Genomic DNA, 17,914 nt, shown 5'->3' with positions numbered 1-17,914 from the left:
GTGGGATGCGGCAGGGGGCTCAGGGCAGGGAATAGGGGAGTGGGATGTGGCAGGGGGCTCAGGGCAGGGAGTTTGGGTGCAGGAGGGGTACGGGATGCGTCAGGGGGCTCAGGGCAGGGGTTTGGAGTGCAGGAGGGGTGCGGGATACGGCAGGGGGCTCAGGACATGGGGTTGGGGTGCAGGAGGGGTGCGGGATGCAGCAGGGGGCTCAGGGCAGGGAGTAGGGGTGCGGCAGGGGCTCAGGGCAGGGAATTGGAGTGCAGGAGGGGTGCGAGGTACAGCAGGGGGCTCAGGGTGGGGAGTTGGGGTGTGGCTGCAGTAGGGGTTCAGGCTCCGGCCCGGTGCTGCTTACCTAAAGCCGCTCCTGGGTGGCAGCGGTGCGCACCGAGGCCAGGGCAGGCTCCCTGCCTGCCTGCCCTGGCCCCGCGCCACGCCATACCACTCCAGGAAGTGGCTGGCACCACGTCCCTGCGGCCCCTGGGGTGGATGGGGGGCGCAGAGAGCTCCCTGTGGGTACTTTCTCCGAAGCTCCCATTGGCCACGGTACCCTGTTCCTGGCCAATGGGAGCTTTGGGGGAGATACCCACAGGCAAGAGCAGTGTGCAGAGCTCTCTGCCCCCTCACCCCAGCCCTACCCCCAGGGGCTGCAGGGACGTGGTGTGGCTGCTTCCAGGAGTGGCGCGGAGCCCGTGGCGGTGGCAATCCCGCGGGCCAGATCCAAAGCCCCAAGGGGCCGGATGTGGCCCGCGGGCTGTAGTTTGCCCACCCCGACCTAAATTGTGAACTCTTGGGAGGATGGGCTGTCACTTCTGTGTTTGTGCCTAGGATGATGAGGCTCCAATCCGGTTGGCCTCAGGTACTACTTAGTGTTAATAGGTTTCAGAGTGGTAGCTGTGTTAGCCTGTATCAGCAAAAACAATGAGGAGTCCTTGTGGCACCTGAGAGAAAGCTTATGCCCAAATAAATTTGTTAGTCTCTAAGGTGCCACAAGGACTCCTCGTTGTTTTTGTAATGTTAATGTTCATGTGACATCACTGTCTTCTCTGATAGTCTGAGCTGCTTATGTCCTAGTTTTGCTGCCAGGGTCAGTAAAAGCACAAAGAACAGCTAACTAAGGCGTGAACAAACTGTTCCATTTCTAACCCTTTTTTCCATATGCCTTTGCTCAGGGTAGCTGGCATGGTACTTGGCATGTCAGAGGATCCCCAGGAGGGGTGCAGCTCACATTTCTCTGGATTGCAAGGCAGTGGTAAATCTCTGGGGTTGTTTGACCATACAGTACTGCTTCTCTTCTTAAACCGCCATCTCCATTTTTCTTTCTTGTGGCATCTTGTGGGCAAGCTTGTAACTTTGAGCAGTGCTTTTGCATGTCACCTCTAAACAAAGGTTAGAAGGCTCCCCCCTGGGCAGATACTTGAGAAATCCTCTCCTTCAATTTCCTGCGGTGAACAGGAAACCTTCCTCAACAAGCAGCATCGGGGTTCTGCAGAATCTGAGCTGTCACTTTAAAAAACCAATGTTTCTAGCACCAGTGTATTTTGCCACAGCTGGTAGCCTAAGCTCCCAGGCTGGTATATGCCAGGTACATGTTTGAGGCCTGCCCCTTGATAAAGGCTGATTGTATATCTGGGTAGGGATTCACCTGGCCAGCTATGTTTTTGCTTTGAGTGACTGGCTTAATTTTTTTAACAAGGAAAAGTGGTTTTTAATGCATTTTAACACACAAATATATTGGGTCAGATTAATCTCTGGCGATGTCACTGGAGTCGGCCCATTATGAACACAAATGAAAGGCTGGCTTGTTTGGCAGTGTGGTCTACTGAGCCAAAGTTAATGCAGCCTGAATTTTCATAGGAAGCATCAGGACGTGGAGGTTTGTTCAAAGAACTGCTAGCCATCCTGTCCCCCATTGGCACAACTCTAACCCCAAGGGACAGACACTGGGATCTGAAACTGAAATTGCCCAATCAGGTGGGAAAACAGCTGAGACTTGCTACATTATCTTCCAAGGACCTGAAATAAACTTGGGTTGAAAGGAGCACCCATAGAGAAAGGGAGGAACCAAATGGTTCTAGCACTGTGGTAAGTAACAGGAAAAGGAGATAGATGTGAAGGAAGAGCATTAAGGGGAACCTGCTCTATGCTACATAATGTTAATCAGCACTTGTGATCAGATGGGGTAAGCTAGTGTGAAACCAGCCATAGAGAGATCTCACAGTCAGTTAACAGCCTTTCATCTCCAAGCAGTTGGAGTCCATCTGATTTAGGCCAAAAGTCAAATGATTCTGGAGGGCTCATCCTAGTCCTTTGTGATATTCCTTCACAAGCACCACTCGCTTTGGCTGTGTCTAATCAGGACTTGTCTGATCCTGGAATAAATAGTGAGGCGGATACAGATCCTTGGATTTACTAGACCACTAGTGAAGTACCTGCCTGCACGGTATCTGGTTCTAGGCAGCGGGGATTGATTTAAATCAAAGCAATTTAAATCACTGAGTGGGAAGCCTCAGTTTAAATCTATTTTAATTGGTGCAAACTCATTGGTTGACATAGAACCATTAAATCATGTTGATTTACAACTAAATAGAACCTTGACACTATATTTGGTACATCTTTTTGCTATCTAGGAAGGTACACTATAACTATATACATTTATTTAAGTAACTATATAGCTTAATATTTTCAGATTTTTATAAACTGTACATTTTTAGTATGTCAGAAAATGGTGAATGAGATATTGCTTATTTACTAATTTATTATACTACATAATTAACTTTTTGTGCATGCTTTGCATCAAGCTGCATTAGGATGGTAACTGGAATTTAATTAAACACACACAACAGCATGTGAAGTTTATTTGTATTAAAACGACCTTACATGTTTTGGATACTTATCAAAACATGTTTCACATTTACAGCTAAACGGATCACTTGATGATTACCTGTTCTGTTCATTCCCTCTGGGGCACCTTGCACTGGCCACTGTCGGAAGACAGGATACTGGGCTAGATGGACCTTTGGTCTGACCCAGTAGGGCCATTCTTATGTTCTTATTTCTTAAACAGAGGGATTAACTGTATTTTTTTTATTTAAATCAGATTTCTTTTGTTTAAATTATAATATATTTTCAGAAATAAGAGTTTTTTTAAAAAAAAAATCCAACTTAATTTAAAAAAATCAGATTTTTTAAAATTTTTATCCACCGTCCTTCTAGTCCAGCACTTTCACAGGTGATCACTTTAATTTTGGTTGGAACAAATGGGTTTGATTGTTTCTGTCTGGTGTACTCCCCACTCTCACATCTTTTCAAATAGGGGGAGGAATTGCAAAGCTTTAGGCGAGAGGATTTATGGTGAAATATCCGATGAAGTGAGCTGTAAGCTCATGAAAGCTTATGCTCAAATAAATTTGTTAGTCTCTAAGGTGACACAAGTACTCCTTTTCTTTTTGCGTATACAGACTAACATGGCTGCTACTCTGAAACCTTTGCTATGGTTGTCAGTCTAATAGCAGTAGCTGAAAGAAACTAAAAAACAAAAACAAGAAAAACCAAGCAAACCTCCCCCCCTCCCCAAACAAAACAAAACAAAACACCCCTTATTCCTACAATTACTTTCTCATTTCCTTGGTCCTGCTCTCATGTCTCTCTCTCCTTCCTCATCCCCTCTTGTTTATTCTCTCCCTCTCATTTCTACATTCCTTCCTCCCCTCTTCATTTCAGTATCTTCTTCTCTTTCCCCCCCAGAAGCCACCTGGGGTTCCCCATTTAACCCTGCCAGGCAAGTAAGAGTTTTAGCCACATGCTGGGGAATACAAGAGCTAACACCTGCTGTCAAAGACAAAGAATGTTCTGAGGGCAAGGTTTATAATTCTTCCCAAGGTTGAAGCTAGCCACTGGGAAGGCCTGGTAATCTGTATAATCACAGTGCAAGAGGAATCTGGAGGGACTCAGGTACTGTGAGCGTATTTATTCTATTGGGTCTGGTTTAGCTGTAGATGAGGAAGTGGTTATTTATAAGGTGTTACTTTCTTGTACATGAAAGCTACTTACCTGTATTAAGTGTAGCTAGCTTTCCTAATCCTAGTCTATGTATCTGTTGTTGAATTCCTTCATAATGGTGAGAAATAGTAATAAACCTATACTCTTACTCCCCCAACTTTGTGATTGTTATCGAGATTATAAATTGCTTTGATCTAATAGCAACGTGAACCATATTGAAACTCTGGACTATAAGGACTGGTCCCTGTTTTGTGGCCCCTATGCCCTAGTGCTCAGTATTGACTATGATTTATTTTGTACTCCCTTTCCAGGTATGAATGCCGCCGTCCGTGCTGTGACTCGCATGGGAATATACGTTGGAGCAAAAGTTTTCCTGATCTATGAGGTTCGATTCAATATTTTTTTCTGTCATTCTCAAGGGGTAGAGGTTGTATAGCTTCGTCTTGTAAATGGCTAAGTGCCACCTATGGAACTTGGAGGGGGAAATACACTGGTTTGGTTATGCTCTGGTAGTTCAGCATCCTTTCACCTCTAGTGACCTCTGCTCAGAGCCTGCCTGTGAAAGGGAAGGATGATCGCACCCCTGCTTTGCAAATGATTACACGGGGGTGAAAGAGGAGAAGGGACTTGCCCTAGGTGGAACCCAGGAGTTGTGACTCCTAGTCTCCAGTGTGTTAACGTCAAGTTGACGTGACTGAGGGCTTCTGCCCAGTGGAAACCCCAAACTGGGATAGATGGGTTAGCTATAGCACGTGACAGGTTCATTGGCAGAGCTGTTGAGCAGGAGAAGCCCTTTCTCTTAGCTCCTTGGTATCGTGATCCCTACAATCATGGACATTTCTTTTAAAGGGTCCCCTCTCCCCTCCCCCTTCACTCCCATGGGCTTGCTCCGCTTCATTTGTGGTGACTTCAGTTTAAGGCAGAGAGTTGCCAGGTTCTTAGCACAGTTGCTGCTGGGTGCGCAGCCGGGTTGTACGGCCACATCCAGTTGGGATGGACAGAGGTGGATTAAGCTTCTGTGGGGTCATGGGCCAGAGCAAGTGGGGGCTCGTGTCGTGTCCTCCCCCCGCGCTCCTGCCAGGTAAATGGGGTTGGGCATGGGGGCATGGCCCTCTGACCCCTCAGCTGGCGCTCCTGCCAGGCAGTGGGGTGGGGGTAGGGTTTCCCCTGCTCCCCGGCAGGAGCGCTGGGGTGGCAGGCGGAGAGGATCGGGGCCCCTGGGCATAGGCCCCCATGGCCCAGTGGCTAATCTGTCACTGGGAACAGAGGGTTTTCTCGCTGTGCCATTACAAATGGAAGGTATGGATCTAGCTCATTTTGCCAACAAGGGCTGGCCCCAGGCTTGCATTGGAAACCACACGCTAAATAAACATGCATGTAGCTGAAATCTAACCACACTAGTGTCCACGATGTGGGCAGTTTAATTAAGGTCTGCTATCTTTGCTATCTGCGCAAAGCTGAAACCACACACTAAATAAACACACATGCAGCCAACATCTAACCACGCTTCGTTTTTATAATCCCTGCTCTTTCTCCTTGGACTCCTCAAGCCCCAAAGTCAAATCTGGGCTGTTGAGCTTGTCCACTAGCAAATAAGTGTAAAAGTGGCGGAAACATAGCAGCAGGCTATTTTGGGAAGAGGACAATTTAAAACTTCCCCTTTGCCTTCTTTTAGTCCTCCCCCATCCCAGCCACTCCTCCCCTCCCCACAAGGAGCTGGATTACAAATGCTAACTGCTTGAAGAGCTAGTGAGATTTTGACGCCATTCACCCCTGCAGCCTATCGTGGGAGGTTGTGGGGTGTGATTCCCGCTTGAACTCTCAGGAGGTCCCGAGCTTTGTTCTGTTCCTTCTTTGCAAGCATGCTACTGGGCACTGCTGCATGCCTGTTCCAGCCACCCCAGCAGCCGAAGTGTCCCTCAGCAGCCTTTGGCTTGGGCGGATTCTGTGAAGCAAAACATTGGTGCTCCTGCTCTCCTCCTGGCACTCATGAGGGGCACTTCCCACCGCAGAGCCATTTACTCCATTGGCTTTACACAGGCTGAGGATCTGGCCCTGAGTTTTTTATTGTAAATATTTGAACTAAGCTAACTTCTCCCCTTCCCCCACACTAGGGTGGCCAGGTGCCTGGTTTTTGACCAGAAAGTCTTGTTGAAAAGGGGACCTGACAGTATCCGGTCAGATCTGCTGGGGAGAGGCAAACAGCAGTGAGCAACGGTGGGTGGGGGGAAGAGGAGTAAATGGGGACAGGGCCTCAGGGAAGAGGAGGGGAAGGGGCAGGGCAGTGTCCGTTTTTTAAATATTACAAAGTTGGCAACCCTATCCCACACGCACAGTGAGATGTGAGGGTTTCCGTGCCCCATTCGCTCCTGAGGGAGAAAGGCAGGGAAGGGGAGGTGGAACAGGAGAGGGGAAGCTAGCTGTGTCCCTCCTGGTCTGTTTCGGCCCTTAGCAGACACAGGGAGATGCTCTGTGGCTGAGGGAGGAATTTCTGATTGCCAGTAACCGACGCGGGGCCCTGAACCCAAACTGTCAGTCACCTGGGGGCAGCATTACCTTCCTGCTGCCTTGGACATGCCTAGCAGGCTCTGCACTAACCCCAGTCTGCAGTTGCCATTGCGGGGACTCACACAAGGGTTACCTGCCGTCCTGCCAAGGAGCAGCTTTACAGTCTCACTCTCCCGTGATGTGTCTGCCTCACCGATCCCTCACCCAGGCCCAGAGAGATGCATAGCCAAAATGGACCAGTGAATCGGATCAGCCGCGCAGGAGCTGCTGGGCGTTGGCTGGCTGGACAGGCCCTGCTTCAGCAAGGCACCCTTTCACGTCTGCTTCTTTGCTTTTCTGTTTGCAGGGCTACGAGGGGCTGGTGGAAGGAGGAGAGAACATTAAGCGAGCAAACTGGCTGAGCGTCTCGAACATCATTCAGCTGGTAAGCTATGTTGCCATCGCCCTCTGAGTATAAAGGCCTCTTGGTCCTTCCCTTTTAACTTGTGCAGCTCACATGCATCTCTGACGCATCTGCCCAGTGTTGCGATTTCCTCTGGTCTGCGGAGGTCAGAGCTGGAGAGGATTTTCTGAAATGATTTAGTAATAACATATAAAATCCTAGTCATTGCTCCCCATTGTCCTGTTTACACTGGGCTCACATTGAGTTTGCCGAGCTCGGTTTTATAGCTCAGTTTGACTGGTCACGTAGGGCAAAACTAAACCATGTTCTAGTGCAGTTCGATGGAGTCTAGATGCTGGATCCATCTAGCACATGTTGAACATCAGGGCACACTGTTTCGCCTGGGGATAGAGGCTGTTCTTCCTGTCCTAATGATTGCAACTGCAGGCCCAGGGCACGCTGGGAGTAGGGAGTGATTGATTATACAGCGCTGTGTGTGCTCCATTCTCTGCTAGCAGGAGACAGCGTGGAGAAAGTGTTTCTGGAAAGAGGCTGTCCCCTGGAGGGGAAGTCAGTGTAAGCCATCCGGCAGCATAGCAAGGCCGGAGAAACAGTGTTAGCTGTGCCCTTTGCCTCTGGAGAGCAGGAAGGGGGCCATCTCAGAGATGACACCTCATTAAACCTGCTAAAGTGTTCCGTCCATGTCTGTGCGTGCCCCTTTCCCAAGCCCCCTGAGGCAGGGAATGGGTATCCTTTCCCTGTCCCTCTTGATAACAGTGATTCGCCTCCTACTGAAACACGCCTTTGGTTTGATTTGACTCCATTGTATGATTTAGACATCTCCTTCCCCCTCACACCTGAGTCGGCTTAGTCTGTGCTTCTCACATCAAGGTCCTGCATCAGCTTTGGTCTTGACTGCACAGCCAGACTAATCAAGGACTGGTGCACTGAGTTGTGGTCGATCGGTGCGATAACACAGGTTTGGTGTCAGCTGGGTAGACAGCCCCCAACTGTGTTAAAAATATGCTTGGCCCTTTAAGGGCCCATTGACCCTGCACTGCAAAGACAGCTGACAGCAGTACCACTGTCCCTGCCACAGTTTGCTCTGTAGCATAGATGGGACCTAACCGTGTCCCTGAACTGTGCTGCAGGCTCGGATACACCTGGGCCGAAGTGAGAGTCTGATTCATGGTCAACCCAAGGTTAGGGCCCATCTACATCTGCTGGGGAACCTCTGCCCCTCACAGTGTACTTGTAGCATAGATGGGACCCCAGCTTAAAGGGGACCAGCTGTTGGGAAATAAATTGGGTTTGGGCCCTCTGGTCCTTGTCTCCGTCTTGCTTCTTTCTGATGTGTAAAAGATGTGGGTTTGAGTTGTATGTTTGCTTGCGGTTTTACCTTGAAGTATCTCGGCTGTCACGTCTGAGCTTACCCTGGTTTGCTGGAGGTCTCACATGAGGACTGAGGCTTTCTGAGTCCTTCAGTGAACAAGGGCTTGCTGAATCTTTAACAAAGGCACCTAAAGCCTTCTTGTCTCCCACAGATTTCTGAGGCATTTGAGTTCAATAGGCTTTAACAAACCAAAGGGCCAGATCCCTAGCTGGCACAAATCAGCGTGGCTCTATTGAAGTCACCCAGACAGTCTCCCCTGCAGTCAGTGGGGAGCGCTGATTTATACCCGCTAGGGATCCAGCCGAAGGCGATTTAAACAGGTGCCGCTGGTATGGTGTCACAGCCCTGCTAGAAACACAGGAGAGAGGGACTGGAATGTCTAACGTCAAAAACAAGCAAGTAGCCAATCCCCCCCAGATACGCTTCCAAAACCAAACAGCTTGATGTGCCTTCCCAGTGGTTTCTCTCCTTCGAGCCCTAATGCTTCTCCTTGCTAGATCCCCTTCTAGGCCCTGCCTACCCCACAAAAACAGCCACATTTAAACACAGCTGTGCAGCGTGAAAACACACAACCAATCGGGGCCACAAAAATACTTCCCAACGGTATATCAGCGTGGCTCTTTGCTTTGTCAGAGGCTCGGCTAAAGTGTGGTTCAGCCCCCCCGGAATAATCTGGTTCTGTTTGTGACTTGGTGTAACAGACGTTTGGGGAGGTGGGGGTCGTGGAGCAGGGACTTTGACTCTTACAGAAATACTGGCTTAGCCTGTGTTTAAGGGGCAAGGGCTTTAGTGGGGCAGGGCAGGGCTCTGCCTTGGAAATACTGGCATTGTCTGCCGCAGTGTGGGTCACTGACCCAGATTAGGTGCTAGCCCCATTGATTCCCAGCTGAGATCTACCAGGCGCTCAAGAAAGCTGTAACTGCTGTGTAGCCAGGACTGAGACCAGCCAGCTATGCCGGCCACATGGGAGCATCCCTCAGTTCCTTGAGCCCTTTCATTCCATTCTCTTGTTTTTCCCCCCTCTCCTTCTAGCATCTTCCCCGATTTGAGCAGTGTGTCTCCCTGCTCACAGGTAATGCTCTGGTGCTGCATGCCCTCCCCACCCCCGTCTGTGTGCTGCTGTTCCACAGCCGCTGGCACTCAGCATGCCATGCCGTGCTTCGCTTGGCAGCGCTGCCCGCTCATCCATGGGGAGTGACCTCAGAAGCCTGGCTCCGGAGGAGAGGGGCAGGGATGTCACATTGTTGTCCCAGCCACGTCTGCCTGAGGGACCTGGCACGACCCTCTGCATTTACGCCAAGCCTTTCCAAAGCAGTAAAGCCAACCATGGTAGCGAGCTCCTGAAATCCGTGACATTTTGTCTCTCTGCCTCCCTTGTCTTCCCTCCTTTGCTTTCCTTCTCCAAATCCTTCTCTGTTTTGCATGTGCCGGTGTTTTTACCGCCATGGGCGTAGGGTGCGCTGCTGACCCGGGAGCTGCTGTCCATACAGTTGTGAATGTGGGGTGATGGGGAGAAGAGGCCAGCTCCTAATTCTCCCCCATGCTCGGGCTTGGGAGTATGTAGCAAGGCAGCAGGGTCCATGGGGATAAAAGCAGCAGTTAGGCCTCACAGTGCTAGTTAAGGTACATCAGCTAAACTGTAGCGAACCCCAGGCGCAAATGCAAGCCAGAGACAGGCAGGCTCCTTGCTGGGACATGCCCCTAAATGAACCAGAAGCAATTTGCATGCTGAGCTGTGACCTAGAACGAAACAGGGCAATCTCTCGCGGGGATGGGCAAGGTGCCAGGCTGCCAAGTGCCCAAGGGAGTGTTTGTTCTCGCCAGCACCTTGTGGAGAGTCCACTTCCAAAAGGAGAGCTGTCTGGCAGCGAGACAGGCCATTAGTGGTGCAAAGGGGTGGGGGACACATTAGCTCCCTTCAGGGCAGGAGGGTCGCGACCACTTCTTTGGGCTTGATTTGCAATCGGAGCCGAAGGAAGTGCCTGAGACAAATAAAAAGACTGCAAAGAGGTCAGGAAAGCTGTGGGTCTGACACCCTGGTGATGAGCTTGTGGGAGGCCCGCCAGTCCGACTCCCGGAGAACAGCCATCCTCACTCCATATTGTTCCGTTGGAAGGCGAAGAGTTGTGATCCCAGCAAATGGACGCGAGGGGCACGGTCAGGGAGGCGGTGGGTGGTACGTTGCTGGTTAACTCTGCCCCAGCTGTTTTCTACCCTTGGACCAAAGGAGACTGGGAAGATTTGAAACGGAAACGTCAGGTGGATCCTGCCCGAGCTACGCTGCTGTGGTGGGGGGAGGGGTGGCAGCTTGCCGTCCCAGCACAGTCTGGCTCAGGGCAGGTAGTTCTGGGGAAGGACAGGTGGAAACACAGAGCAGCATCTTCCCCTGGCTAGTGCATGCTACAGCAGGCAGCAGAGGGGACAGCTGGCCAGAGCCTGCTGCCAGCTGGGAGACCACATCAGCGGTCACAGGTGTTGGACCCCTCTAGAGCTCTAGGTACGGTTGAATCTTGGCCTACTGGGACATGGGCCAGAATAAGGTTCCTGCATCCTCTTTCCTCCCCTCTACCCACAGGTAACCTGCTCACCCTTCCCCATCCACTAGCTGTAGGGGCAGGACGCTTCCTATGACTGATTCCCAAGTGGATTTGCCACAAGAGTTTGTGCTCCTGAAGACCGGTCTCACCCAGTTGGCCCCTTGCATCCGCCAGCTGCTCTGGCTGTTTGTTCCTCTCTCACCTTTTTTCTTCTGTTTGTAGGGCGGCACAATCATTGGCAGCGCCCGCTGCAAAGCCTTCACCACGAGAGAGGGGCGCCTCCTGGCTGCCCACAACCTGGTGCAGCACGGCATCACCAACCTGTGCGTCATTGGAGGGGACGGCAGCCTGACGGGGGCCAACATCTTCCGGACAGAATGGGGCGGCCTGCTGGAGGAGCTGGTCAAAGACGGTACGTGCCAGCACAGGCTGCAGTCTGACCTGCACTTGCTAATCCCCAGAGCCAGAGCCAAAGTGGAGAGAAGGCCCCCACACTGAAAAGCACTGAAAAGTGGGGATAGCTTGAGCATGAGACGTCATCAGATTCATGGATTTTAAGGCCAGAAGGGACCACCAGATCAGTTAATCTGACCTCCTGTACATCACAGGTCATTAAATTTTACTCAGTGCATGGAGCCCAATAACTTGTGTTTGGCTAAAGCATCTCCCAGGCAGGCCTCCAGTCTGGATGTGAAGACATTAAGAGATGTCCGTTGGCCCTCTGTTCCAATAGCCAATCGCCCTCACTGTTAAACTTTCCTGGCATCAGCTTTGAACTGTGGTTCTTGTTCTGCCTTTCTCTGCTCAAAGGGACATGTGGGCTTAGGTGCAAAGTCTAAATCACTAACGTGAGCCTGAAGTCTCGAACGTATACCAAAAAGGAGTAAATCAGGAAATGCAGCTCTCCGTTTGATCCAGGAAGAAAGCGGGGTGTGATCGTGAAGTTGGCTTGACGGATTTAAAGGCCTAACAGAGGAAATCACAATGAAATTAACCCCAATTTCTGGGCTGGTCTTTTTTTAAATGACTCTCCTTACTGCAGCTTGTCATATCTGCTTTTCTGGTGCATCAACTGAGAGCTGCATGGCTGCTTCCTGCTGTCTACAGCAAAGGGCTTGGAAGACTCAGGACAATGGCCTTTTCCATTCACACTGTTCAAGCAGAACGGGGATACCTAGATCTAACATGTAACGGCTTGCTTTGCATGCCCTTAAGCAGGGCCCGTTCTGCCCCACAGCTGGAGCAGTGTCTTGCTCTGCAGGAAAAGTCAGGAGTTGATCGCTGCAGCCTCTCTGTGTTTACCCGCAGGTAAGATCACCAAGGAGGTGGCTAAGAAATACTGTAACTTGAACATTGTCGGCCTGGTGGGCTCCATCGACAATGATTTCTGTGGTACCGACATGACGATCGGCACGGACTCCGCACTGCACCGCATCATGGAGGTGATCGATGCGATCACCACCACGGCCCAGAGGTGAGTGGGGAGTCCCTCGCAGATGCCCTCCTCTCTCTGCTGGCAGGGCCAGAGCCAGAGCTCCGTACTGAACAGTGACATGGCGCACCTGGCACTGCACAGCCCTCGCCTCGGACCCAGATTCTTGGGGGATGGGACGGGGGGATCCTTCTGATGACTGAACGTGACTCTGGCCAAGGCGCCTTGCTGTAGAGAGACACTATTCCCCAAATTCTGATCCTCCTTCTCTCTTTGCAGCCACCAGCGGACCTTTGTGCTGGAGGTGATGGGCAGACACTGTGGGTAAGGACAGGCCCCTGCTTTTGGGAGGTGGTAAGGCGAGGGTGGCTGTCTGGGAGAGGGGGAGAACTGGGGGCGTGTGGTGGGGATGGTTGCTGGCAGTGTCGGGAGGGGAAGAGAGTGGGTTTTTGGGAGGAGGGGAGGAAGTGGTGCTGAGGGCAGTGGGAGGTCTGGGCTGTGTGGAATGCACTGCACAACAGACAAGAGAAGACCCTAATCAGCGATGCACCCTGGGGCAAATGGGAACCAGGGAGTGGTTTGCTCTGGTGGAAAGGAGACTGCTGCCAGCCTCTGTAGTTACCAGCACCGTAACCGTAGCGTGTGTCGGCACAAGGCATATTGTAAGCTAACCATGCCACTAACTCTGTCAGGTGCTGTCGTGTGGACAGGGTCTCTCATGTTTACTCCCAAGCCATGAGAGCCCTGAACTTGTTTCGATCCCAAGTGACACATTTCTTCCCTCCATTGTTTGCTGTTGTTGGCAGGCTGACGGTCATGGCTGCTAATCTGAGTCTGCCTCCCTAGGTACCTGGCGCTGGTGTCTGCCTTGGCCTCGGGTGCTGACTGGCTTTTCATCCCGGAGTCCCCTCCTGAGGACGGCTGGGAGGATTTCATGTGCGAGAGACTTGGGGAGGTGAGTGCCGTTTGGGACGCAGCAATCCTCTTCTGTCAGCTGGGGAAGGGAGCTCGGTGCGGTGGGGAATCCAGAGAGAAATGCCACTCCAAGCTTCTGCTCTTCTTCCCTGTTCTCTCCTTTTTATCTGCCCTTCTCTTGGTCCGGCCACTTGGGCAAAGAGGATTTTAATGAAGTGACGCCCCCATTTCAAAGCAGGAGTCTATTCTTAACATCAGCAGTCGAATGTTGTCAGCCAAACACCTGCTAAATTTCAATTCAAAACCACTGTGGAACCAGAAAGCTGCTCAGGTGCTTGGAAAGAATGCACATGGGGCATGTGGGCAAGGCCGACTCAGATGCTTAATATTTTGTCTTCACTGGTCCTTTACCAAGCCGTGATCTCTTTCGTTTGTTCTGTTAACTGTATAATGGGCACCCCTCTATAGGGCGCACGTCTGTATTAGGGCCCCAATCCTGCACTCTGCTCCATGCCAGCAGACCTGCCTGCCCACATGGACCCCACTGATTCCCACGCAACAATGTATATGTACATGGTTGTGTCCAACCCTTGTCTTTTCCACTAGAGTTTCCACTACGGGCTCATTTCCTTGGAAAGCCAGCTTCTGTAGTTGTTGTGGGTTAGACAGCGTGAAGGTAACAGTGTCTTCAGACAAAGCCAGTTGATGGGGCGAGTCCTTTAGGGTTTCCATAAGTGGGCATGCTCTGGGCCTGGCCTCGTTCTTGTGCCCTCCTCTGTCATGTTAGGAACAGCTTGGGCCAGATCCCCAGCTGCTGTGAATTGGAACTGCTCCACTGCACTCACTAGGCGACACCGATTCCCCCCAGCTGAGGAGCTGACCCCTCATGAAGGCTGAACCGGGCATTTCACAAAGGGTAGTGTACGCATCAACAGGAGTTCAGGAGGGTTGAGCCAGTCTCTTTAATGAAACAAAATATGCCGCTGAATACAAATCCAGCTGAAACGTGCCCAGAGGAGGCCCAGAGAAGACTGGCAGGTAGGGCCCGATCCCACAGAGGCAGGGCCCTGTTGAAGTTAATGGAGCTCCGTGGGAAGGAGGGGGCTGTTTTCTAGGGTTCTGCAGACCAGGCAGCACTGTGCTGCGTCCCTGGGGTGCGGCGGCACATTGCTCTGCCCTTGAGCTGCAGTGGCTGGAGAAGGTTTCAAGAGATCTCCCCGACTTGAGTGAGGGATGTCACTGTGTGTTAGCAGAGGGCACAGAAGCACACAGCCATGGTGCATCCCCTCCATCCATTTACCAAGGAGCCTGCGGTTCCCCGCTCCAGGCAAGGGAGCAAATGATCAGTGCTGAGCACCAATGAACTCCCTGAACAGCTAGCGCAGCCAGTCTGTCTGCTCCGGCCAGCTCCAGTTAAGTTTGGCTGTTTCTTTCTCTTGCGGCAGACACGCAGCAGAGGGTCCCGGCTCAACATCATCATCATCGCTGAAGGCGCCATCGACAGGAACGGCAAACCCATCTCCTCCAGCTACGTGAAGGATGTAAGTGACGCACTCTGGGGCGTGCGCTCCTTTGCTGGGGGGCTCTGGAGGTACATTGACATGTAATGAACCGAACCCACACTCTTTTCTCTGCTGAACAGCTGGTTGTCCAGCGCCTTGGCTTTGACACGCGGGTGACCGTTCTTGGCCACGTGCAGCGTGGCGGGACCCCCTCGGCGTTCGATCGCGTGCTGGTAGGTACAATCGGTTTGGCTGAGAGGGGAGCTGTGTGCGGGCGGGCCCAGTGTGTGATCGCAGCGACTGGTCTGGAGTGTCTGCATTTGGGAGGGTGAAATCCCATCCTGGTAGCCAGCATGGGGAGCAGGAAGTGGGCCCCCGAGAAGATCCCGACGCAAGGGGCACTTGCTTCCAGGCTTGGGGGAATGCCTGGAGTCACACGCACAGTGCAGCCTTGGTTGGTGCTTGACCCTGTTGTGCAAAACAGAGACCAGCCCTCAGGAGTTTACTCCTCCTAATTGACTGCTAACTGTCCTAATCTTAAATAGCCTAGTAACGGTCTGGGGTCCTAATAATCTAAATTAGAGAAACAAACCCGCTGAGCCACAGAATCCACCCATCTCTTCCCTGCCCCCTCGGAGGGGCTGTGCCAGAGCTGTGTCCAGTAGCCCGTGGCTCTGATGCCTGTGTGTGGGAAGTGAGTTAACGGGGGGAAACGTAGCTGTACTGTCTGGTGCCCAAGCACAGAATTAAAACCACCCTCACAGGAGTTGCAGCAGCACCTGTCTCCTCTGTTGTGGGGGTGGGGGGGGGGCAGGGGCACGCTCCCTGGGAGTTTTTTTGGCATGTGGGTGTCTGGGAGAAGATCCAGGTGGCCGCAGATCTTTCTGCGGCAACTCTCAGGTATGTTTGTGCCCCGCCAGCTCAGCCTCTCCTTAGCACGTGGTGTGTTTTGTGTAACCAAGCCCTGCGATGCTCCGATTCCTAGTAGCGTGTCTGTACGAGGCTTCCCGCTAGCACGGCTGCCTCTGATAGGTGAGCATGAGCCATGCAGTGGGGCCCATGGCAGCAGCGGGCCCGCACTAGACAATCAGCCCTCTTACCAAGGTTACTGTGTCCTCTGCAGAGCAGTAAGATGGGAATGGAGGCCGTGATGGCGCTGCTGGAGGCCACGCCTGACACGCCCGCCTGCGTGGTGAGCCTTTCCGGGAACCAGTCTGTCCGCCTGCCCCTGATGGAGTGTGTCCAGGTGGTGAGTATATGGGGTGGCTCTGGGTGGACAAGTTCGACTGCTCAGGTTGGCCTCCCTCTCGTTCATACTGTACTGTGGTACGTGACAGCAATTAGCAAGGGAGAAACAGCACTCGAGAGCCCAGAACAAATGGAAGATGGGCTCAGAGATCTGCATATCTGGGGGTCTGTTCTAGCTATGCGCAGGTGGGGTTTTATGTGTCATTAGCAATACGAAGTCTCACACACACAGATCCCCTGTGTCGAGATTTAAAGTCCCAATACATCCCTTCTGCTGTCGTCCAAAGCCTGGGTCTGGGTGTGTGTGAGAGAGAATCTGTTTCTGGCCTTGTTCTGCCCTGGTTGCCCCCAAGCCAGGCTCGGGGGTTACTAAGAGAGACTCTGCCAAGTGTAATTTCATTTTCAACCGTGTCGTACATTTAGCTGACTTCCCTGGAATTATGTGGGTTTTTCTTTCTCACTGAGAATTCCCCATCTCTCTCTCTTTTTTTTTTTTTTTTCAGACAAAGGAAGTGCAGAAAGCGATGGATGAGAAGAGGTTCGAAGAGGCAATCCAGCTCCGGGGGAGGTGAGGCACTTGGATTATGGCGGAGCAGCAGCTCTGCAATAGCTATGATTGAGTCACTCCCCTTTTTTAAGATGATTATTACTGTACAAGCCACATGCTCACTCAGATTGCTTTGAAACTTGCTCTGGCTCATGGGGATGTGGGATGGGGTCATTTGAGCAAGGGGTTTCCAAGCTACAGTCCCTCCCCCTCCCCCCCCCAAAGAAATCACGTATTTACAAAATCACCTGGTTCTTCTATTGATTTTTGTGCACATCTGGGGCTCAGACAATGGCTTTGATTCTCCCCAAACTGATCTCACTCCTTGGGATTGATCTCAGCTTGTGCACCGCACCCCTGGCTCTTTGGGAGAGCAACACTGGCAGTTACTGAGAGTGAAATTTGGAACTGCAGGTGGGTGACAGCTAAACTGACATGCCCAAGGAAGTGAAATGCGTGTGCACGAGGCCCAGGGTAGGGGCAGGAGGGACTCTGCATTTCCATTCTCCCGCCCCTCCCTTCCTCCAGCAGGTCCTGGCCCTTCTCGCAGCGCTGGGGGAGTGAGGAGGCAGAGGGAAGCTGGGGGTGGGAGCTGTGCAGGGAGAAGTAGGGTGGAAAGGGGGGATCAGAGCTGTGCAGTGAGAGAGGTTGGGGGAGGTTTTATCTCTCTCCTGCCAACCACCCCACATCCCTGTCCCCCTTTCAAAATACACCCTCCCCCCCATGCTAGTCCCTGTGCTGTTCCCGTGTCCTCTGCCCAGCCCCTCACCCTGCGGGTTCCCTGCCAACGCCTGCTGCCCACAGAGAGGAAGGCTGGGGTGGGAGCTCTGGTCCATGCTGCATGGGCAGAGAGAGGGGCGACAAGCAGATGGCACCGGGCACTGAGGGAGCTACGTGCAGCCAGGGCATGCTGGGGCTGGGCAGTGGCTGCCATGGAGCCAGAGGCCGGGCAGAGGGACATGGGGAGGGGCTGAGAAGTTGTTTTGAAAAGCCAAGGAAATGCACTGTGCAGCAGCATGGTTAAAGCACGGCTCGGGCCACCCGGTGGGGCGGGGCCCTTCCAGAGGGTGGCTAACCCTCAGCCCCCGCAAAGAGCCAGCGAGAGTGACGCCAGCCCTGCACTGCAGCCTCCCTTGCCCTCCGTGGGCGAGGTCCCAGCCTGCTGCCAGCACCCGGAGCAGCGCTCTGCACAAGCAGGGGACACAGCCCACGAGCCCTGCGGGGGACGGACAGACAGACAGACAGCCTCACTTTGCTGAGACGACTCTCCGGCTCAGGCCAGGCACAGCAAACAGGAGTCACCTACCCCGGCCTGAGCCTGCTCCACACAAACCTCCCCGACTTGCTACTCCCTCCCCTTCGCCCTGACCGGGAGGAGCCCTTCTGAGACACTGCCTTCGCCAACCCCTTTGCTAAGCCCAGAGACCACTGCCACGTCTGCCAGCAGCGCA

General features: G+C 52.5%; 1 protein-coding gene across 2 annotated transcripts in view; it reads left to right on the top strand.

The window, feature by feature from the left end:
• Positions 1-17,914, top strand: part of PFKL (phosphofructokinase, liver type) — a 35,774-nt gene that overhangs the window by 4,230 nt on the left and 13,630 nt on the right. For both annotated transcript variants that reach the window (XM_077826257.1, XM_077826258.1), the window contains exons 2-11: positions 4,311-4,384; positions 6,854-6,931; positions 11,042-11,231; positions 12,128-12,293; positions 12,531-12,575; positions 13,098-13,206; positions 14,612-14,707; positions 14,809-14,901; positions 15,792-15,917; positions 16,420-16,484. In XM_077826257.1, the coding sequence (XP_077682383.1) occupies positions 4,311-4,384; positions 6,854-6,931; positions 11,042-11,231; positions 12,128-12,293; positions 12,531-12,575; positions 13,098-13,206; positions 14,612-14,707; positions 14,809-14,901; positions 15,792-15,917; positions 16,420-16,484 (1,042 nt within the window). The remainder of the gene's footprint in view (positions 1-4,310; positions 4,385-6,853; positions 6,932-11,041; positions 11,232-12,127; positions 12,294-12,530; positions 12,576-13,097; positions 13,207-14,611; positions 14,708-14,808; positions 14,902-15,791; positions 15,918-16,419; positions 16,485-17,914) is intronic.

Source organism: Eretmochelys imbricata, chromosome 9 (assembly GCF_965152235.1).
Source record: "Eretmochelys imbricata isolate rEreImb1 chromosome 9, rEreImb1.hap1, whole genome shotgun sequence".
NCBI lineage: Eukaryota > Metazoa > Chordata > Testudines > Cheloniidae > Eretmochelys > Eretmochelys imbricata.
The sequence above is the reverse complement of the archived record's forward strand: the minus strand, read 5'-3'. Positions and strand labels throughout refer to the sequence as shown.